This window comes from Anser anser (assembly GCF_964211835.1).
Source record: "Anser anser genome assembly, chromosome: 8".
Lineage (NCBI taxonomy): Eukaryota > Metazoa > Chordata > Aves > Anseriformes > Anatidae > Anser > Anser anser.
This window is the reverse complement of record NC_139728.1, coordinates 2,656,818-2,680,811: the sequence shown is the minus strand read 5'-3', so window position 1 is coordinate 2,680,811 and position 23,994 is coordinate 2,656,818. Positions and strand designations below refer to the sequence as shown.

Genomic DNA, 23,994 nt, shown 5'->3' with positions numbered 1-23,994 from the left:
GTCTCATCCAACCTAGATGATTCTGTGATTCTGTGGAAATCTCTGTCAGTCAGCTTTTGTTTCTGTAGTTGTAGGGGCATAAAACTACTAGTGATTTACATTGCCAATACAATAGAGCTCACTGTCTGAGTCAGCTGAGGTATAGAAGTTTTTCTTGGGTTATGCACTACTTCTGTGCTGTCCTGACTGCTAGCACGTAAATGCTTGGCACACAATAGCCTCTAGGATCACTGCGTATGACTATACATAGAGACATGTAACTGTGGTCATTTATATAGGTTACAATCACTATTTTTCCTCACTGTGTAATGACAAACACAGGGAGACCTTGTCCTTCTTGCAATAAAATTGCAAATCCAGAACTGCAATGGACTACTATTTTTTTTCCATGCAGTCACTGCTATGAGTGCAAAATGGAGATAAAACACCAGATTTGGAGTGGTAGTGGTAGAGGCTCACTTTATGCTAGCATAGCTGATATAACTGTAGTGAAAGGGAGGATCTGCCCCACAATGAAAAATTAACTGGCTGCTTAGGCTGCAGAGCTTTTCTCAGCTGAGGAAAGGCAGGCTTTGGTGTATGCCATGGAGTAGCCTCTGTGCTGCGGGGCTCTTTTACCTACCACGGCCAATTACAGCTTGTGTAGTGCCATACTGTCTCACATCCGCCTCACTGCAGCATGCCTGGAATGAGTAACCCTAAGATGACATTCATTTAAATTTTGTGTGTACTAGAACAAGGTTGATAATTCTTAATACAGAATTCCTGTAAAAGAGCTGTACCATGACATCACCTAATACAAGCAGAGTAATGATACACCACTGCAAATTACAGCAGTGAAACACATAGGAGCAATGTTATGCACTTTACCAGACTGTATCCTCTCTTGATTTTCCTATTCAGTACAGATTTTATTAAAATGTAACTCTCTCTTGCTTAATTTTGCTTTCTTTCCTGTTCTGACTTCTATCTAGATTTCTTTCTTAATGTAGAACACAGATCGTCTTCTCATACTTCTGTCAACATTGGCTTGTTTTTTTCCCCTCTTTCACTCCTTTCCTGCTGCCTTTCTTTTCACTCTGGCTGGTAGATGCAGGACAAAGCTAACCCCATGTTGTTGCAGGACCTTCAGAGAAGCACTCCTGGCCCAGCCATTACTAAGTACACACTTTTGAGGCCTTACAGTATCCCCATGAGCATAAAGAGGAGCTTACCTGGACTCTCCCAGGCTCTTGCTCTCCTTCCTAGGGTCTCTCTGACCCACACCTGGGGCATCGCTGTCTGTAGCTTTCCCAGGATACCAATACATGTCCCAGACAGTGGGACATCAGGACCTTGGCCCCAAGGCCACAGGCTTCACACAACTTCATTCAAGGTGTCCTTTTGCTTGGGCAGATGACCTGCTGTCCCACAAGCATCTGTTGCTGTCCAGAGAGGTCTCTCATGAAACTGGCTACTGATATAATATAGTGTGACCAGGACCTTCCCCAGCCCTGACCACATGCAGCGTGCTTCTTCAGTAACCACAGAAGGAGCAGTATCACAACTCTACATGTACTTCCTTTCCTCTCAGAGGAAAACAAATGTTTTCCCAACTCTTTTGCCTGAGGGTCCCTGGTCTTATTTTGTTATGAAAGTTTGAGAACATGGATAGCCAAGTGACCCAGATCTGCACCACAACTTGGGATGACACCACTTGACCCCAGCATGCTCTCACTGGGAGCACAGTGTGCATGTACATGATACTCTTGTACTCCTCAGCAGTGTGGTGCCTGGCTGGTGCCAGTGGTCCCATCAGCTGCCTGGTCCCTCTGCCACCCTGGCCAAGACAGGTCACCCTGCTGGAAAGGCACATTACTACAAAACACAGCCTGCACAAAGGCATGCATACACATGGGAAAGCTTATCAGTGTCAGTTTGCTTTTCTGCTGTGTATTGCAGAGATGCTGCTGGTGATCTTCACTATGCCATTGGCAGTATCTGTGCATGCATCAGCTAAAGTAGTGTCTTCCATCCCTGGCATTTAGGGCCCTGCTGTGCCCAGTTTCAGGGTGTTTTGGGATTGGCTCTGAGACAGTGTTTTCTGTTGCATACCTTTTGTGGTTTATAGATAAGACAGTATTTTGAACAGCAGGCTGCTACTTGTAGTGGTCTTCACTGCTGGCAGCAATAGGGTGTTCGTCACCCAGTGACTGTGTCCTGTATACTACCTCCTTCTCTTGGGGAGAGCTCTTCCTCTCGGGTTGCTCCTGACACCTGCCCTGTTCTAATTCACAAATCCAAGTGGGACCTCACCATGTCCGGCACCTCTACCCAACACTAGCAAGATGCTTTAAAGGCATTAGGGGCATAACACTGTAGTTGATCCTCCAAAATGACCTAGAAAATGTATCCTGACATGGCATGAAGTTCCCAATTCACTTTTTTTTTTTTTTTTTCCACAATGTTTTTTTTCAGATAGAGACACTCTTGTCTGAAGACTGTTCCTCATGATTTCTTATTACTATGCTAGGTTTTGAGGCTTCCCACTGATAACCACTTTGATGTGTCCTGAGAAACCTAATATTGAAAAATAATTTTGCAGGGGAATAGGACTCTGTTTCACTACAGATGAGATGACTGAACATCAATGAATAATTTTATCTTTATTTTCATGATGTTAGCACAATAAACACAATAGCATTGATTTGTACTTATTTAACAAAATACATTTATAGCAATTTACAAATTCTTTTCCATTTTAAAACATTGCATAACATTTTATTAAACACAATACTTTATATAGAGTTCTCATTTAAAAACATATTTTATTTTTGAGTATTTTCTTTTTTCAGTAAAGCACAGCCTAACAAAGAAATTCGTGCCTGTTAGCAAGTAAGAAAATCAGAACACTAAGAAGATGTCACCTGTAAATTTGTTTAATTTTAAATTAAGGTATCAGTGGAACGTAAACAAAGAGTAATTTTACAAAAGGCTCCTTATCAAATATACATGCAGAGGTCTGAGTTCCAATGTATATATTATTACATTTCTGCTCTCTAACGTAATATAATTTGATAAGCCATTATTAAAAACAGTAGCCTTTGGCACTTTGAGTAAAAAAGAATATATCAATATTTATGTAAAGAACACAATTTCAATGATTACACAAGAGCTTTAAAATCTTTTGTTAAGAAATAGGAAACCTTAGGAAAAATATCACACTGCACTTGAAATAGTGCAGCAAGTTTTAGAGTAATAAAAGCAACACGTATGCCAATATATATCTGAGTAAAACCAAGGAATAGAGAACAAACACTCCCACCAGGAATCCTGCAGTTTCCAAAACAGCTAAATTGCCAGAGGGAATATTTTCTAATCTATGTTTTATTGCCATTATTCTCCATTTCAATTTTCTGTTATTTCCAGGTTCATCTCCTTATGTTCTTTTGCCCTGCACTTACAAACTAACAAATGATTGTGTTTTATTTCCCTGCATTGATAGGCCAACAATGATTGTGTCTTACCCATTCCTTTTAAAGCTGATCTTACCTTCTTTATCATGTACCTAGACTAAACTAACTCCAAAGGTGTTTTTTTCATTACACTCTAAGTGTTTGTAATTCCTAGGAACCTTGTACAAAATTTGGTATTAAATACCAAGTTCTAAAGATACATTGTTTTAAAAAGAGAGAAAAAAAAAACAAAAAAAAAACAAATCCTGATTTGTATACTAGAGTCTGAGAACACCTTTCCAAAAAAATTACTCTTTTTGTTTGTTTGTTTGTTTCCTTGGCACCTCTGATTATCTGCCCCAGCTACTGTACCTTAAAGTGTGCCTTCAACATACATAACCAGTGAGGTTGCAGGGTACTATCTCCTTACGTGTAACCTGCAGAATACTTCCACCCAATTATCACATGCATACTGGGGTCTTTGTCTATTACTAGCAGGAAAAGGGTGGGCATTTCCTTAAGGGACAATATTTTTCACAGCACTAGGTGATGGGCAGGTGGGGGAAGCATTACTAGATAGGGTTGGTGGTTGGCTGACAACCCTCAGATAAGCTTGGAGCACTGGGGTATATGGGAAAGTATATAAAGCTTTCTATTGACTATGAATCCCTTCTTCTATGCAGATTAGCAAATACCATCCTCCTACTTCTGCAATTTCTCAGGCTTGGTGTTGGGTTTGGGATTTTGGTTTGGTGTGGTTTTTGTTTGTTTGTTTTTGTTGTGGTTTTTTTTTTTTTTTTGGTCTGCATGTGTGTTGTGCTATTTATCTTCCTGGGATGGGACAATTCTTCCTTTTACCTCCTAGTTGGCTGAAGCAGGGTGAGCTTTTCCTCAGAGATCTGCGGGTTAGGGTCTGTAGACAGGTTCTGACTATGTAGTTTATATCTTGTTGCCTGGTACCCCAAATCAGAAGAAGTTTTAGAGCAAAACACTCTACTAAATAAGCCAGGTAACAGAATTGATCTGTTACCTACTGCTTATTCAGTGAGGGGACTGCAAAGTCATTCCTTCCCTTCCTGGCAGTAGAGCAGGCACATATTTGGTATTAGTTCTTCAGGTTGAAAATCTAGGAGAGAATGAGGAGCTGCACTGGATGAGCATTGCCCATCGCTTCCTCCATGGTTTGTTATTTAGGTCAGAGCCAAATTGAATGATGCTTTTCTTCTAGCATGCCCAGGATGTGCTATGCATATTCATTTCAGAGCTCGACTGTTCAACAATTTTGGGCAATGGGGGTCTTTAGCAGGCAAGTTTTCTTTCATTACATCCCAAGCTTAATTTACTAAAATAATCTGTGTTCTCTCAGGTGCAGAGACCCTCCATATTCTTAAGTGGCAGTGGTAGGGGGAAAAATATAATCCTTAAGAAGGCTCTGGACGGTGTGTCATGGAACCTGAACAGTAGTGGTGGCACAACGCAACACTCATGTAGTGATTTGCAATACCAAGGCAAATTACATTTAAAAAATTTACATTTAAAAATTACATTTTTAAAGTAAAGTTTAAATCCCCTAAATGATGGTGAGTGGGGTAAAACTTGTGATTGTTCTTGTGGCATGCTAAGCAAGTGTGCTAAATGACTGCTTCGAATTGTGAGCTATGATATTAATTACTGTCTCCCTTGAAGCTGATCAGGAAACTGATGGTTTATTTTTATTTGCTCATGGCTCACCTTTCATGTCTGCACATTTTGCAGTTATTGATGTCACACATTATAAAGTCATAAACTAACAGAAAAATTGAAAGGTTGCTGAAGGACAGAATGAGAGATTTAAAAATGCAAAATCTGAATTACTCGTAGTACTTTAAAAGACCCCTTAAAAACATAATTTTAAACAGTTCTACAAGTTAGCCCACTAAGAAGCAGCGTCTTCATTAGTAGCACCTGTTCTTAAATAAAAGTTGAGCAGTAGCAGCAAAACTATTCAAAATAGATAGGTATTCCATTCTAATGGAACGTCACCCACACATTTTTTTGTTGCAGTAGACATCTTAAAGAACTACACAAAATCTTTGCAATCTTTGAATGTGACAGATCCACTATAACAAAGCTGTAAATATTTCTTATGCTAAATGAATGCAGCCAGCATCATCATAGTATTAGCAATATTATTTTAAAGTAACTGCACATCGATATGCCATGTGTTTGTAGAGTCTAATAAGTATGCAAATTTTCAAAACATGTAAAGTTATCAGCACCATCCTGTATTAAAGATGTGGTGCAAATTCTGCAAAGGTGAATATATACCACACATACAGCATTTGCTATGAAAAATTCAGTTGATTTTGGACACAAATATAAATAAAATAAAAAGTTGGCACATTCAGGAAATAAAGTGTCTGTGTTCAAGACTATTTTTTGATTGACATCACCCTCAGATAAATGTTTTGAGTCTGAAGAAACAAGTTGCATGAAAATGTTTCACATTAGTTAGGTTCTGGCATTGTGCTTTTCCCCCCACCACGTGATTTCCACAAGCTCATGCACATTGCAAACCAGCAGTGTTCAACAACAGTTGGGCTGCTGGTCAGTAATTTGGCACATCAAAGGTAAATATCAGCTCTAAACACACAGAGCAGAACCTGTGTGAGGATGTGTTTCCTTTGTGGTGGTATGGACCAGCTGATATGTCTCCTCATTCTTTGTATGCTCGTGTGGGGGATGTGCCTTTATAGAAGATGTTTCTGGTGTTCTCTGGACTGCTCCCTCGTTCAGGGATTAAAATTATGTTACCTTTTCTTCGAAGTGTTGAGTCCCGGCTAGAAGAAATGGACAGGGTCTCTGAGCCAATCTCACTTCCCTCCACAGGTGTGACTCTTATTGTAGTGATTCCATGATGGTGATGCTCACTGTTATCTATGTTGCTCCTTTTCCTGTCACCTGACCCATAACTGTCTTTTAAGGAGTCACAGCTCTCAGAGTCTCTGTTGAGATCATTTAGCTCATATGTCTGACGAAGGGTGACTTTTTCAGGACCTTTCCATTTCCATGACCCACTTCCTTCACCTTCTGATGGCATCTGAATTACAGGTCTGTTATTTTCTGGATGGGCCTCAACTCTGACAATGCTGCTTGGCTCGTGGTCTGTCAAGGTTTTGTATCTGATGGCTCCTGTACAAGTGACTGTACTTCCCTCTGAACCCTTTGGACTGCCTTGAAGCACGCCTTGCTGCTTAGACATGGCTATTACTTGCATGATTCTTGGCTGGCTGTTGCTTCTACATGCAACACTCTTCTCAGCAGCTTTCAGCCATTTAGCTCTAGCTGAACTACTTTTGGGAGACGTGTTCACATTTTCCTGAGTCTCTTCAGGAATATGCACTAACTGGGAAGAGCCAGGACGTGACTGAATAGAGACCCTTGGCCCACCAGAAAGACCTGAGTTGTTACAACCTGGTACACTGCCAGGTTGAATTTTCAGGTATTGGCTACTTGGGCCATGATGATCACCATTTACACCCACTCTGGAAGGCTCTGAGCTTGACCTCATTTCAATAGCTCTTGGTGGTGACTGGCCAGATTCAGTCTCTATTACTTGCAGTGACAACTTTCGGCTTTCGTTCTTATTCTTCCACTGGGAAAGCAGCTGTTTGGAGCGGGCAGAATCCATTGATGCATGAATTGTTGCATTTCGTCTTGCTGGATCTTCCAAGGATGGTGTGTTGACTCTTGGCAAAGTGTTACTGAAAGTAACCATGTTTTCCTTTCCCATTGGGCTTCGTGGTGTTATGATTTCTACATCAGCATTTGCTCTCTTGATGTTAGTCAGAGACCCAGAATCTCTGTGGTTTCTGTTCAGGATACTTTCCGAACGGTGAGAGGCGATGCCATCAGTGCTGCTTCCATTTTTACCTGGCAGGATTCTGTTGGCATCTTGACTGAGGTCTGTCAAAGACCTCAGGGGTTCTCTGTGAAAATTCTGGTGAAACACATTCTCCTCACTTGGCAAGAAGTTTCCCACTGCATACAGGCCCTGATATTTGAACAGAAGCATGAACAACTAGTTATGGAAAAATGAGACATTTTTAGGTATTTTAATTATATTCTTCTGCCTTTAAATATTGAGTGATAGAATTAGTCCAGTTTAACTGACAAGGGTATGTTACCTTTCCTAATGAGCCTATCCTTATCTTTATGCCAAATTCTGTCCTCAATCTGGTACGTAGCAGTTTCAGTAGGATAAAAAGGACACTTGTTATTTATATATTTATAACTATTTATTTCATGGCAATGAATTGTTAGGGAAAAGATTTACCCTCCTTCAGTGTTCCTCATTTTATAAAACAACAGATACAGTTAAACAAAGAATGTTTTGTTTTGAAACTATGAAAATTAATGTTCGCAGTTTTCTGGGCGAAGCTATTTAACAACTACACTACTGTCTGCTCTGATTTACTGAATCTTGTTCCAGCTCAAGTTGTTCCGTGATTCTGCCCTTTCTACTGCATAATAACCATGTAATACAATATCTACATGATAGAACAATTTATCAGCTTTGAATCAATTGCTTTTCAAGCTGTGCAGAACTGTAACAAGATTTAGTTATACAACATTTTTTTATTCAGCAGACTCATTGTAAAATGCTGTCATTTTAAAAAGATTCCACTGAGAGAATATTGTATGAAAGGCTCAAATGCCTCACTCAATCACTTAGGTTACTTGTTCTTTTCAGAGTTATTTGTAGTTTCACAATATTTTCCATCCCTTTCCTCTTATTGGTGTGTATTTTTAAGGGTAGATTTACTGACTACTGGGTTTCCAGGACAATGCACCTCTTTGATGTATGTTGTCATGCAATAGTTTATGGGGAAAACCTAACAAAGACCACACTTGTTTGTGGATTTCGAACATGAAAACAACAGCTCCATTTATGAGAGTCTACAACAGCTTAATCATTTGAAATAATATTCTCAACATCGTGCCTTTCTTCTCACAACGCAATTGTAGGAACTGACTTTAGTAGCTCATTGGGTTTTTATTATCTACCCTGGTTGCTGTCACTGTTGCCTCTGTGAAAGCCATTTTTCTTCTGGTCACCTTTGTAGACCATCTGCACATGCCTTAGACTATTACATCACAGAAAAAATGGGGGACGAGTTATGAACTTATTTTAGTATTATACTCAAATTCATCATTGACTTCTGGGGGGGTCAAAAACCATCCCACTGGTTGTTAAAACTGTTCTGTTCACTACCACATTGTCAGCAGAAGTTCTTGATTGCTCACAGGCACCTTGGATGACACTGTGCTGAGGAGCTAGAACAGCAACAGTCATGCTGGAGATGTATTGAGAGCAGGAAGCAAAAGCTGTATAAGCTTCCTACTGGCAGATACAAACAGGCCTATCTTACATATTCCTTTACAGCACCCTTCCAATGTGCTCCATCTGTTTCAACCCAGTGCAGACAAAGAGCATAGGCATGGGCATCCTACATCCCCTTCATAACCTCCCCAAGAGCTCCAAAGGACCACAGGGGTGTAATAGTACCTTTGATTTCCTGCAGGTTTGGCAATTCACTCAGTTGAGTTGCTGTACACTAATTAAACTAATTTTGAGACTATAAAGCTAATGGTGGCAGTGTAAACTCATACTGGCAACAAATAATATTTAATATTTTTCTTGTCTTATGCTTGTAAGTGTGGAGTAGAAAAGATGAGTATCTTCAATAAAGTGCATTATGGTAGAGCTGTTTCTGCATAGTGCTAGACTATTATATACCACTTTGTGCATTCTTATGGCACTTCAAATTGAAATATATATTTGCTTTTTTCTGTTTATTTTTAGAAGAGATTACCCCTAACATCACCACCTTCAACACATTTGGACTGTATTCTTCATTATGGCATGTAACCCTGATGAAATATTTTTATTAAAAATACCAATACTTTTATTACAGACTTATCAATTTTATTTTCTAAAACATAACTACATCTATGTTATATTTACCAAATAGAGAGCAATTCCTCCTCCTATGAGAAAGCCACAATAAACATCAACTGGATGATTCTTATACTGGGTGATACGAGTCAGACCACATATAATTCCACAGATGATAAAAGCAAAGACCAAGAGTGGTTTCAGAAGTTTTGAGGAATCTGTTAACGTAGAATTGAAGTACATCTTAAAAAAAAGAAAGAGATGGAATAGTGTTTAAAGAAACTTACATTTACTTGAGAAGATATGAATTTCTAGCATTCAGTATTTCTTTCACATATAAATCACTGTTATACAGTACTGTTGCAAGTAATCAGTTTAACTAATTTTATTTAGCAGCCTTCTTAAAATCTGCTCAATTACTGTAGAAAGATTTGAAATCACAAGGAATGGATTTCTGAAAACATAGGCAATGTTGCTTATTGATGTTAATTAGGATAAAGATTTTATGCCTAAATAATGTTCACAGTCAGAGCCTAAGTGTTCAGTAAATGTGACTAAGCAATCACCATGTCTGAAATACAGAAGCCAGATGTCATGCCAGATGAAGGCAATAACCTGTTCTAACAAAAGCCACCACCAGATGCTTTAGAGAGCCATTTCTCAACTGGAGGCCATGATGTCAGGGAGGTCAAAAAATTTAGTCGGGGTTGTTTATGATTATTATTGTAAATTTTTGCCTTTTCCTGGGCTGAATAAATACTGGCAAGCTCTCAGTACATGCAGAATTCTATTACTAGTTTGATTAACTGGTTGCTATCGTTGCTTTTTTTTTTCCCTTTGGATTTTTATAGCATGAATGATGGAAAATTACATTTTTTTAACTTCAAATAAATGTTAACATACAAATATTGGCCCCCATAATGAAGAAATATTATTAGTCATATGTGGGAAATCAGCTGTCATCACTGAAGCATCTCCTATTATTTCCTGCTAGTTACTGATGGCTTTTATTCACTTGTTTTGCAGTAGCACCTTTGAGGCCTCTGAGAGTGGTTCTGCCAGTTCATCCATGATGCAATTCTATGGAGGTCAAGTGAAACTAGATCACATAAATGTTTGTACCTTAATGCCTAAAGTTTAAAAACAGTGAATTGTGTGAAGACAGCAGCAAAGGAAAGGCAAAACATATAACACATGTGAATGGTAAGTTAAATTATCACCCTATAAGACAGATAAGCACTGCATTTTATATGTGAATAACTTGAGGCATTAAATATATATTTATATTACTTTGATTATTTATATTATATTACACTCCACCACAATGGATAATGTTGCTTCTTTAAAAAGAGTGTGAAGCAGTTGCATCTTTTCTGTATTCTTAATAGAGATGCTTTTATTTTAGCTGTTAGTAATTTCATTTTGCTTTCGAATTGACACAATAAAAACTTATATCCACTCAGAATATCCAGGCAACACTTAACTGTAAAATGTACAGCAAATGGCATTCTAACTTTTGTCTTATATAAATGAAAATGAATAGAGTTGATTACTCACCGAAATATACACTGCTGCAAAAGCTGCCAGGGTGGCATGTTGAGATGGGAATGACTTTCTGCCAAGGAAGGACACTCAAATTATATTTCTAAGTTCAAATATACTGTGTGTGCTAGCATTCACTTGAAAAAAACACAATGGGTGCTACAGTCACTTTCAGTTTACACCTTCTAAGCACCATGGGATCAATCATTAGCATTTAATTTCTAAATTTCTTTTCTATAATCAGGAGAAAGCACCAATGTTAATGAAATGCCTTTGTTTAGAAGTAAATATTTAGTATGAAATTATTTTTGTGCACTAAAAAAAAGTGCATGTACTAAGAAAAGAGTGTGAATGAGCTAAAGACTGAATGCTTGATTTTTAAGAGAGAAATTTCTATACATTAATTTCTATTAAAAAAAATCATAATAGCTTTTCAGTATGTAATTATTTTATATTATACAACTAATTATACAACTTATTCAATATATGATCCTGGATCTTATGATTATTCTCACTGATTTCACTTGGATTTTTTTCATTGTAAGGACACATCAGCTATATATACAACTTGGATAATCAGGCCTTAACTTGCGCAGCAGAATTCATCATCTTTATGCCCCATTATGTTCCCATGATAATGCAGCCATGACAGGGAGACATTCTTCCCAAAGAGGTAATTGTATCTTTATTTGCCGTCTCTAGTCTTATTTTAAAAATTTCAACACTTTATAACATGCTAGGAGTAAATGGAATTCTAGGACTGAAGAACATGCTCCTATAACCTGCTAGGAATGAAGTACATGGAAAGGGCATTTTAAGGTTTAGCAGGCCCCTTCCTGAAGCCTAGAACAAGAGGGTAAATGAAAATACATCCAAACTGCAAGCCAGTAGTGAAAATCAGGGTCTATTCTTGAAATTGCTGAGGGCCTTCTGTTCTCTTTGAAGACCGTGGGAAGTGTTGAATAATCTGGACTGGCTCTTGAGTCAGATACTACAGTGGATATGGAAATTAAAACTGAGAGCTTCTACTTCTCTGACTAAAAAAAAATAATTAAATAAAATACCTAGCAGCTACACATCAGGCCCTCTAACATTTGAACATTTTATGCTTCTTACACACCCATTTCAATACTCTAAAAGTGACAAAAGAACAGTAATGGGATGGTGAAGGAGAGATTTTACACAGTATAGGGAAAAACTTAGCTGGCGGTGGATTCAGTAACACCTGTTCCATGTTGTCCATGGCTTGTGGAAGCCATAAAAAAAAACTTCTATAACTGAGCTCTAGAAGTAAGTATATCAGATATATATCAGTTTACAGCTGCATGTTTATCTCCTGAAATGGCATGGACATGTAATGTGCTGGATGTCTTGATGAAGAAGGCTATGTCTACCCTGCAGCTGCAGCAGCCACTTTCACCTGAGATAGGTTGAAATAGAAAGCTCAGCTTGGGATAAATGCTTGAACAATCATTCAAGGAGGGTTTTGCTAACTGAGTTGGGCTCCACGTTCCTACATCCATTTTCCCAGCAGCACCTCAGTTAGCTAGTTTAAAATAGCAGAGACTGAAATATAGTTCTTTTCCTTCAGAAATTTTCTGCAAAGCGGCAGAGTCTAATTTCTAAATATATTTCCTATTCATTTTGCTTTATCTGCTCTAAGTAATTTATTGGTAACAAAATGTGTGAATGTAATTCAGTGTGAATGCTGCACTGCTGACCTGCATTTGAGCTCATGGCCCCTGCAGATCCTTGACTCTGGCCAAGATGAAATCAGCATGATTCCTTTTTCATTTCTAAACACAGACCTAATTCCTGTCCCAGTCCCCACCCCCCCTTTTTTTTTTCTCCTGAGCAAACCTTTCTCAATTAGTATCCCCCATTCAAGGGAGGACAGAAGGATAAATACATGGAAAAAAATACAGGTGTTTATGTCTAATCAACTTCTTTACCCTGTGCATGTTTAAGTATAAGCATACATCTACTTACAGTCTGTGTGCAACTAATGTGTATATTTGATTCTTTGAACCACTTAGAACTTAACCTGAATTTAATGGCTTTTCTGTGGTATATAAGGTCTGTCACTATGCTACAGTCAATTTTCTTCTTGTTCTACTTTCTATTTGTATGCTTTCAGGGCTAGCACAGCATAGGCATTCTGTATACTCGCTAATGGTGACACTGCTTTTGTTCTTCTCTGCTATCTGTTAATCTAAAACGAAAACAATTCAAGCTAAAAATATGTAGCTTTTTTGTATGGCTCTGCATTGAAAAGGTGAACAAAGGTCTCAAAGAAAACATGCCCTGAGCTCAGAAGACTGTATCACTCTGAATGCTCATGCATGAGGAATATGTGGAGGGGGAACAATGATGAGAAAGAGTCATACTGAGTAAGAACATCAGAAATGACAGAGGATAGAGAACTCACTGGAGATCTGAATAGAAATGATTGAAAAGATTATTTGAAGATAAACAGGGGAAAAGATGGATAAAGAAAACTACTGGATATTCAGGGATGTTGCAGAAAATTAATTCACAAGGGAGTCTAGAGCCAAAGTTTCTGGGATATACAAATTAAAAAATGAAGGTCATTATCAATCTTATAAGAGCAAGTCCCCTACAAGCTGAAATTGCTGAAGGCAAATTAACCTCCTGGGATGGAGAAGTTATACCATAATTCCCATCATAGATGGCTGAAGATTGAACCAGTAGCAAGTGCTGATCACTTTGGTAAAGTTGGGACAGACATAAGAAAGCAAGGATTTAATAAAGGAAAAAGGCAATAAAATTTAATTAAGGAGAAACTGAGGGTGATGCCAGATTATTACAATTCACCAAATATGTCCTCTATGATAACAATAAAATTGACCTATCAGTATATGGTCATCCTCCGAAAAATAAGAAAACACAAATACTGACTTCTAAATTTCTTGCAACTGATTTCACTGTTTGTTTTGTTTTGTTTTTTGGAAATGGTGATATTTAAACTTACAAGCAATCCGAGTCTTTGGAATGGCCACAAATCGTCAATTGAGGACATCATATTTGAGATGATAGTTAAATGAATGTGAGCAGTTGTGAGAATTTTTCTGCCTGTTCACATGTAAAGATGCACCAGTTTCACTGGGACACTGTGTAGGTGCAAGACTGTTTGCAAACATCATTTTCAGTGGCAGTATCCAGTAAGAGCAGATGGTTATTGGAAGAGAGGCAGGTGAAGGCTGATATAGTCATTTTGGTTATGCCTTCCACCAAAATTATTTTCACCAAATTATTTGGGCGAAATTAATCTACAGTCCTTCATGCCAGCTCTGGATCATGTCCACATATGTAAGTTGAAAAAAAATGGTAAATGAATCAATGCTAATTATGAGTCTCAGCCAACTAAACATATATTAGACCAAATAAATAATTGAGGATCTTTAAACATCAGTGAAATTGGTTTGTTTCGGTGAAAGGAGATAGATTATGAGATTTGCTGGAAGATACTTTACAAAGTGAATAATTTCACGATTCTCAAGTGTGTCAACCCCTGAAATCAAAGGAAAGCAAAATAAACTGGGGGAAAGGTGCCTTGGTGATACAGACAAAACGTTTTAGTAATATCCATGTAACAAAAAATGCAATGCTATAAGGCATGAAGTTAAAACAGGAGCTAGCATCTGTGGCTACACAGAGAACAAGAAAGGAGTGTAAAGCTTTGGTGAAGTGTATGTGAGAGAAGAACACGGCTTCATGCCTGCTAATCAGGTACACAAGGAAATTACACAGCTCCGTCAGAGACAGAAATTGTAGTAATTTCAGGCATTCTATAATTCTGCTGTAATATTTTTGGAGAGCAGGAAATATAAAAAAGAAAAATTTTGAAGGACTGCAAAAAATTCAAGGGAATGCTATACAAATGACTACCAAGTAAGAAAGCTTAACCTGGTGTGGAAAAGATAAGAAGGACTGATATTGTATTCAGTGAAGAGCTTCATGATTTCTCAGTAGTGTAGTGCATATATTTAGGATACATAATAATGAAGTCCTTGAACTAATGAGTAGCAAATGTATTGGTACAGTACCACTTACTTATACCTCCGATTTCCTTGTTTAAGTCTGTTAACTGTCATCAGTAATTGAGTTATCACTTTTATCACATCTGGCTTATTTAACTTAAAATGCATGGTCTGGGTTATACTTCAGCTTGACTGATATGCAATTTCCAAAACCTGATATTATGAATATTAATTTATATCCTGGCTAAGTAGGGAGGCTAAAGACTAAATGGCCAGGGAGGATAAACAACCAGTTAGAAATACCATGAAAAAAAAGCCATGTGTTTGGGAGCACACAGGTTTGCATTGCTGTGGACTTTTCTCTAATGAAAGGAATTGTTTCAATGGCTGTCAAAATCAAAAATTTAGTCAATGAGAGACATGGAAAACAAATAAACTCTAACAAATGAGAAAATCAAACCTCACCAACTAAGATCAAAATGTCAAGTTTGTAGATAACAATATACAGAAGTCTCAAATAAGGAAGTTGTGTGGCTTCTTCCCCCTCCTGATATGGAGAACTTACTCAGATGCCACTGGGAAAAGCAGTAGAAGCCACATGTATTAATAATTGTATAGGAAATTGTCTCCTCTGAAGGACGGAGAATAATTAGGTACTACTAACTGTGCTTCTGAAATCTGACAAAGACTTCCAAAGCCCACTGCTGGCCTAATATCTGTAGAAAGAAAATTAAACATCACTAAAAAGACAGTTATGCTCTCAGCTTTATTATAGAAATCTTACCAGAACTCATACAGGCTTTAACTAGAAAAAAATATTTGGAACTGGGAGAGAAAATTAAAAAAGAAATAAAACGAATACTTAGTAATGTACACAATGAAGAACAGAACCAACCTTCCGGCATTGATAATATTAGTATCAGCTCCTGAGCAAATATCTTCCACAACATATGAATTCTCTGAGCAGGAAACATTTAGGGATGTATAGTTAGGCTTGCAAACAGTCAGGAAATATGGTGCCTGATATCCTGTTGATAGCTGTATAATATCAGTAACAAGAGCAGTGGAACAAAGACCAAACACATGAACACCTAGGAAAGAAAGCAATAGAGCTTGTTAACTTTATTGTATTTAGATGAACTCATTGTGACAAATACATTCAGCTGAATTCTGGTGGCTTATGCCATTGGGCTTGCGAGAATTTACCCGAGGAATAAGATTTTTTAAAGTGGAATCTTATTGCAGAGCTGATTTCTTTAATATAAAAATTACAATTATTTACGCTTGTTTTCTTCCTATTAATACTTAACATTTAGTTTTGATGACTGGATGTCCTCCAACATCTTTTCATTAAAGTAAACTACACTGGACCTGCTTCTATTTGGAAAGCAATTTTTTCAGCTGACTTAAGGACAACCACCTATTTGAGGATAGCATATGTGCTCATTCAGTCCTTGGACTTGCCCACTGGAACACATTTTTAATAACACAGTTTCCCATTAGATTATTGTTCTGAAGACTTGTTCTCTTTTCACTACCAGGTACTCATCAGCTGGCAATAACTTTGGCTTCCCTTCATACCTCTTACATTTCTTGAGTACCAAATCCTTGTCACAAACACAAATATTTAGTATTTAGGTCCTTTTTTTTTTTTTTTTTTCCCCAACAATCAATCAATATTCCTGTCTGGTTAATACCAAATTCACAAGGCAGTTAATGTGATTTTTCTACTGAGCATTTTCAACTGCTTTTTCTCTAAGGATTTACCTCTAATTCCCTACTTGTGTTTATTAAAAATAATATGTATTTTTTTTTCATCTTGTAACTGGAAGAATGCTAAAGTAATTGTTTCACCATGACAGTATGAAACAAACTGCAAATTCAGGGTATGAATCAAGAGTGAAATTCATGCATCTTTGAGCTTGTCGTCTGATGATGGAACAGGATGCTATACAGGAGGAGAAATGGACAGCATGGGGTAACTTTACAGTTCCCCTTGATGCTGCAATCTACACCCCTCTCTGCTCACTTCCTCACTGCTGCTCTTAATATGCTCTTAATATTAACATATCAAGGATATGTTTTATTGGTCAGATACATATATATATGCGTGTATAAATATATATATATATATAAAACCTCCTGTCATTGCCTCCCTGCTTGCCAACCTATAGAAACCTAATGTATAACCTTTCTATCTAGTTTTCACTCTGCTGTCCTGCAGCTTGTCTTTGCCAATGCTGCCCTTTCTAATGAAAGAACTCTGGAACAGAGAAAACCTTTCTTTTAGCCACTCATTGGCAGACGAATTAACTCTAAGAGAGGAGCAAAGTTAAGCCACCCTTTCAAGCTCAGATTTAGTAAATAACAAAGTAAAATAATTCATCATGTCCCTCTCTATCATTATGTTCCAGATTGTATCCCTTTTTCAAGAGGTAGATAAAGACATACCAGAAAAACAATGTCAAATCCACTGACAGTTTCTGACAAGTTTTTACTGTCATGCTGAATACAGTATCAGCTGAGCTGAATACTTTTGATACAGTGAAGACAGGCAGGGGAAACTGTATGCAGAAACCATTAAAAGGAAGCCAGCTCAAGGTGGGTAGAGGAGGAAAAACAAATTATTCTTTTAGAAAGACTGACAATAGACTGGGAGAGGAAAGGAAAAACAGAGAGTGTAGATGCTGCACTGCTGAGTGTGGAGCTGCTCTGTTGCTCCATTCGACAGTTTCTTCTCGCATTTTCTGGCAGAGAAAGATATATGCCAGTGTCAGCCCTGCACTGTTCTGAAAGGCTGTCTCAGAGAAGGAAATCTGCATGGTAAAAATTGAATGTACACAGAAGACTCTTCTTTGTGAGTAACATTTGAAACCCACCAACAAATCTGACAGCTCTTCTAAGAAAAGAATTGAAGTTGCATCCTCCTGCATTAATATTGGCCTCTGTTCCAATCCCATTTCTTCTTTTGGACAGGCAACAGTAGAGAATTCCTTCTCCTACCATTATCTGCAATGACAAAGGAGCTGTTAAGTTAAATGTAGCAATTACTCAGAAGATACTGATAGAGTTTAAAGGGTTGAAATATATCTACGACACAAGCAATGTCTTACACTGACATGTATGTCCCTTGAAAAGGTGTGTATCAATATGTAAACATTCAGTAACAACTTAGTCTGAGTGAGGGCAGGCAAGAAGGTGGCATTGAAATTAAATGCAAGTGTCCTAAAGTATTGGAAGGAGATCTTTTTTTCTATTACATGTGTATACAGTGCTCAGTGGAACAGGAGCCCTGATCCACAGGTGAAATTAGATACTCTACAATAAAAGTGTAGTAATCAGAAATTCTCGCCTTTCAAACAATCCAGAGCCACAGCAATATCTTAGTGCTCCTGAGGTGGGTTTAGCCCTCAGTCTTGGCCTCATGCCTAGCAGTTGCTAGCAGCTTCTAATTACGTGGCAGCCTGCTCTTCCATAATTGTTTAATTTGGCATGGATTTTAATCAGATCCACAGCAGTAGAAAAAGTTCTGTCCTTATGGTCCTCTGAACACACTAAGCAAAAGACATCATGACTTAAGCCCTAGACAGCAAGTTAGAACAAAAATGAGAATAATATAAATAAAAACAAGGTGTTACTTGCTGGAAAATTCAGATCCATTTATACATTCGCAGTCTCAGGTTTTATTGTTTTTCCTGTTAAGTAATGGAAATCTGTACAGGGCTTGTTAGAATTCAGAAAAAGTCTGTGTTGAAATATTGAAATGAATGGGGCAGTTCTCACCACTAAGAAGAGATTCACCTCGTCTATCAGCAGATGAAAAGTAAAATACGAAATGCACAAAACTCACTGCGCAATGAGATGCTAAAGCATGTGAATTAAGAATAAAGTGTCATAATTATCAGTGACGTTTGTGCACACTAAGATCTATCACTTTGGTAGAAGGGAGGTACAATGGATAAGCTTAGTCTAATCGTTTTTAGCCAAAGATTTAATATTAATTGGTTTCATTTCTTCTTTGCCAGAAAATTGAAGTAGTTAAAGTTATCTCACTACATGGAAATGTCAGTGATAAGAGATATTTAAGGGATTTTTATTGGATGAGAACCATGGTCACTATTATCTGTCTCTACTTGTTCATTTTACAGTTGGAACTTTTCCAGGAGAAATCAATAGTTTTTTAAACTTGAGAAACAGAAACTTAAACAGTTTTTCGCTAAGCTCTACAGAATGTCTGGTTCAGGGAAAAACATCAGAGGTGTAATAGCTCCTGTTATAGAGGAGAAAATGGGGAAATAGCAAGGCCTATGACAAGGAAAATTCAGAGGCTGGTATTTTCAAGGAAACAAACTACTACAGCAGAGGAGGCAGTAGGACTGATACTGCCAACGGTGAATTTCTCTCCTTGCTAACTGATTTCCCAAATCAATGTAATCTAATTCCCTGGTGATCTCTTTTAGAAAGCACTTTGTTACCTTTAAGCACCTTCTATGTCAGTAGTTCTACAGGTTTGGACCTATACTTATATGATTAAATAACTAGTCCTATAATTTCTGAATGAATAAGTAGAGAGAAAATATATCACACGATCAGAATCAGAGTTCACTGAAGAAAATGGAAGTCATCTTGCAAGTCGGGTATATCAATATTCTGCACATAAAATATCCATGCTGTTAATTTCATACAACTCCAGTTGCTCTATACTGAAGTCTCCTGTGCTTCATGTATAGAAAATCTCACAAGCCATAAGACATATGCCAATGAGATGTAATTTTCTGTAGTACTTCAAGGCTACAGAACAGGCCTGGTTAAAAGCAGTGTCTGCTCATTGGTAATGAACAAAAACCAACTAACTAACAAACAAAACCCTCCAACAATAAGCACAAATAAATAAATAAAGCCCCAAACCCACAAAATGCTTCAGTAATAATGTCTTGGGAAAATACATTTAAAATGCTAGATTTGCTGTAAAAATAACTATTGAAAAGCGAACAGATTTAAAATACACTACAGGTTTGGGAAAAAAATTGAGTACACAAACAAAAATAATGCAGAAAGAATCTAAGTCCTACTCCAGTATTTATATGATGCTTTAAGGAGGGATCGAGGTTGGAATTTGCTCATCTGCCCCTTTTCTTTCTTATTTACATTCTTTGGTAATCTTTAGAGATGTGGCCTAGTTGCACCTGTTTTTGACTGAGCTTTCATGACCTTCTGTCTCATACTTCCCTAAGTACCTGAACTTCAGGCTGAGGCTAGCATAGGTTATGTTACTGGAAATTCTTAATTTCTCACATAGCTTCATGCTTTCTTTTCTGTATTTTACAGGTTTATAAAGTGTGTTATTCATTGAATTATTAATGAAAACTAAATCATATAATGCTGAACTCTGCAAGATGACAATGGAACAAGTGTAATCTTTTTGCATGGAAAATAAAGAAGAATTGAATTTTAAAAATGGTTTTCTAGTACAGAAGTGCTACTGAGTAGCTGATGCAATACACCATCTTCAGTGCCTTTTATTAAAGGACTTTGTGTATTTTACACTATCTGGGCCCATTACCAACCTAATACAAGAATCATATTTATGCTCATACATCTATGTGAAGTATACCTTCCTAAGGCTTGCAGCTTTTAAGCAGTTGCACTTACAAGCTTTGTGATTTACCTTCTTTACCATTGTAATGTTTGATAGGCTTGCTTCAATGTCTGAGTTTCTCTCATGGCATGGTTTTGGTTAGTTGTGTCTGTAATGCAGGTAGGAGAATGATTCAAGGAAGAATAACATTCCCTATTGCAATGCTGAAATAATTTAACTGTACTGAATCAAAGACCTTAATAAGCACTCTGTAATGAAATGGGCATCTTTCATCTCTGCTGAAGGCATCTGGCATTTTCCAGGCTTGACATAAACTCTCTCTGAAGAAAAATTTTGGCTTTTACCCCTTCTTCAGCCTACTGTGCCCGAAGTGAGCCTATATAGATTCCTTCTACAGCTGTTTCATGAAAGTCCACTTTCTGGTTATCAGAAACACTGTTTAAATGCAGAAAACCTAGCCAAACTACAATATCAACAAGTTTTCTTTTTATCTTTTGCATCTTTTTTTTCTTTTTTTTTTCTTTTATTTTTTTTCTGCAATTGGCTGCACAAAGAACACCGAGACAGCTTCTACTTGCTAAATAAGTATTTTTAGCCTGATGGTTGTGCAAAATCCTTCAAAAATGGTTTCTAAAGCAACCAAAATCACACACAGTTGAGTTCAGTTAAAAAAAAAAAAAACGGAAAAAAAAAACCACATCCTGACAAGCAAAGGAACAGCACTTGATGATTTTTATGGTGGCATCATATTTTATAGATTTTGTGATTGTAAAATGGCTAGTTCCTTATAAAAGGAACAAACTGGCTGAATTTAAGGGAATTCAGTGGAACTGGCATACATTTGCAGCTGGTGCTGCAGAGGTGCCTAACCAAGGCACCCAGTCATTGCTGTCAGAGGAGAGAGGAGACCCTTTCAGAAGGTTGACTCAGCTGGACTTTCTGTTTCGATTTACCCGAGAGGAGTGGTGTGAGAATGTCTCCCATCTGAGGTGCCAAAAATCAGACACAGTGAATCTCCTCTGGTCTTTAGATTTCTTTTTAATTTGATACAGCAGTTCCAGCAGGGACAATACTTACCTGCAACAGACAATTTATTTTACTTGCTGCACAACTGACCAAACTGCTCGTATTCTGACAAGAAGTTTCTGTTCTGCTGAAATCATCTTCTCCCTTTGGATGGGCCGCTAAACCAGTCTACCTGTTCTTAATGACTAACTCACAATTTAGAGGAGTCCCGGTGCTGTTTGGGAAAGTGTAATTGATTTCACTGACAAGGCTGATAGACCTTCTTACTGAACAAAGCTAGTTCTAACAAAAGTGGCATGTTCAGTGCTGTAAATTAAAGGCTTCCATTTTCAACAGAATCTTGAATTTTTGGTTTATCTCAGAGTATGAAGGCAACCCATCTGTAAAAGGTTAAAATATTTGTATAGCATAACAGAACGATTCAAACTATTCTCACCCAACTGCTGATGCTGTTTCTTAACGTTAGTACCCACAATCAGTATAAAGAGAATAGACGAAGTGCTACAGGGAATGTTTTAAGGAGTGTGTGTCTCCTTCTGCTATGGAAGAATAGAATTGAATTTAAAATCCTAACGTAACTTATCTGGAAGACACTCTGCTGCCACATTGAAGACAAAGGAGCTATTTTCTTTATGTCAATTGAAAATGTTCAAAATTTTTAATAAGTGACCGTGGCACCTCAAACTTACCGTAATTGATGGTCCAGCAAACACCAGACTAAGCAACATCAAAAAGGGAACAGCCTCTTGTGTAGGTTCAATATATGGCATACTCAGACTCTTGTCATAGCAATTAAATCCCGAGTGAACTGGCTTGAAGACATCAGTAAGTTCAAGAAAATAAAGGCTAACAACAGAAGATGCCAATATTGGCAACTAGAAAAGAAGAAAACAACAAATTACTGTTCAGAAATTGAATAGTAATACTTTTGCAAAGACAACATTGTCTGTTAATAAATCTCTGTGATGTCTGATTTTTACACCTCAGTGTTCCTTGTTATATCTGTGTTACCATCTTTAAATAACTAATTCTATAGAGATATCATAGTATTCAGTTGATATCAAGTAACTGTTGTCTACCAAGCTAGTTAAAATACTCATTCCAACCTTCAGCCCATATAATTTAGCCCTTTCATGCATGAATCATTAATGGACAGATTTATTTTTTAATTTTTTATTTTTTTAAGTAAGTACACAATTTCAGTCTCCCATGTGGGGCCTCACCTTTCTGCTGCTCATCCTCACCCTTTTTGGTCCTTTATCAGCCATATATATAACAGTATTTATAACCAAACCAATTTTTATTAAGTTTCAAAGTAACAGTTAATGAAAAACACTACCCAGTGCTTGCCTAGAATCTAAATATATAGTAACACAGTGTTTTGCCTTAGCACATTCATTTTGTAATTCTATCAAAAAGCAATTAACTTTGGCAAGATTCAGTCTGTGTAGAACCATGATGACTGTGGTTCACAGTTCTTTTATCCTCTAGCTATTTAATGATTTTAGCCATCACAATTACTTCTAGTAATTTATTAAGAGCAAAGTTAGCTCCTCTGGGGATAAATTCACCTCAGCGTACCACCAACTCCTGAAAGCATAGATTCAAGCAGTAAATCGCTGTGGAAGGAAGTCTTTCAGGACGAGTAATAGCAAAAATGCATTTTGAAGCCAATGGTTGATGAGTAGGCAGGGCAGCCCTTCCCCAGATTGGGCAGTGGGGCATTCAGAGGTGACCAGCAGCATGTGATAGTTCTTTGCATCCTCTTAGTGAATGCCTAGTAAATGCTCAAAAAAGTTTTATGGTTGTTATTTCCCAGAGTCCTCACTTGACAAGGCAATATTGCAACCACTGCCTGCTCCTCCACTGTGATGCAATGGCTCCCTCCCTATGTCTCTGCTGCCTATCTGCTTCCTTTTCTCCTTTACTTATATATATATATTTTTAAGATGGCTATCACATTAACTTCTCCTCACTATTAACTGCAGCTGAAAAGCAAAAACTTGAAACAACTAAATATATTTGCTTTGACAGATAGAATCATAAAAATTAGATAAGGTTGTATTGTACATCTTGAGAAAAAAAATACTCCCCTTTTCCATCAGGCACCTCACGTTATAAGGAATAGGAACTGCCCTGACATAATTTCAGGCATGCTGAGATTATATTATACTTTCAATCTTCTGTATACATTTACAAAAAAAAAAATATTGTTTGATTAAAATCAGTATAATTTGTCCCATTCTATAATAAAATAAAAAGCAGAGGTAAAACTGAATAAATATTTATACTGGAAAAATTATGAATAAAAACTATAAAAAACATAAACTATATGTGGAAGAGGGACAATGGTTTCTTGCATTAACTAGTCATTTTCAGATTTTTAAACACTGGGCTTTCTAAATGTAGATTTTTTGTACATACAATATAATTTTGTGTGGTTAGGGAAGAAGG

At 37.3% G+C, this 23,994-nt stretch overlaps 1 protein-coding gene across 2 annotated transcripts in view; it reads right to left on the bottom strand.

The window, feature by feature from the left end:
• Positions 1 to 2,626: 2,626 nt before the first annotated feature.
• PLPPR4 (phospholipid phosphatase related 4) overlaps positions 2,627 to 23,994 on the bottom strand; it is a 33,082-nt gene continuing 11,714 nt past the window's right edge. For both annotated transcript variants that reach the window (XM_083846359.1, XM_083846360.1), the window contains exons 2-7: positions 22,230 to 22,415; positions 17,795 to 17,924; positions 15,811 to 16,006; positions 10,930 to 10,987; positions 9,442 to 9,615; positions 2,627 to 7,467 (exon numbers count right to left, since the gene is read on the bottom strand). In XM_083846359.1, coding sequence (XP_083702485.1) covers positions 6,130 to 7,467; positions 9,442 to 9,615; positions 10,930 to 10,987; positions 15,811 to 16,006; positions 17,795 to 17,924; positions 22,230 to 22,415 — 2,082 coding nt within the window. In that variant the 3' untranslated portion in view covers positions 2,627 to 6,129. The remainder of the gene's footprint in view (positions 7,468 to 9,441; positions 9,616 to 10,929; positions 10,988 to 15,810; positions 16,007 to 17,794; positions 17,925 to 22,229; positions 22,416 to 23,994) is intronic.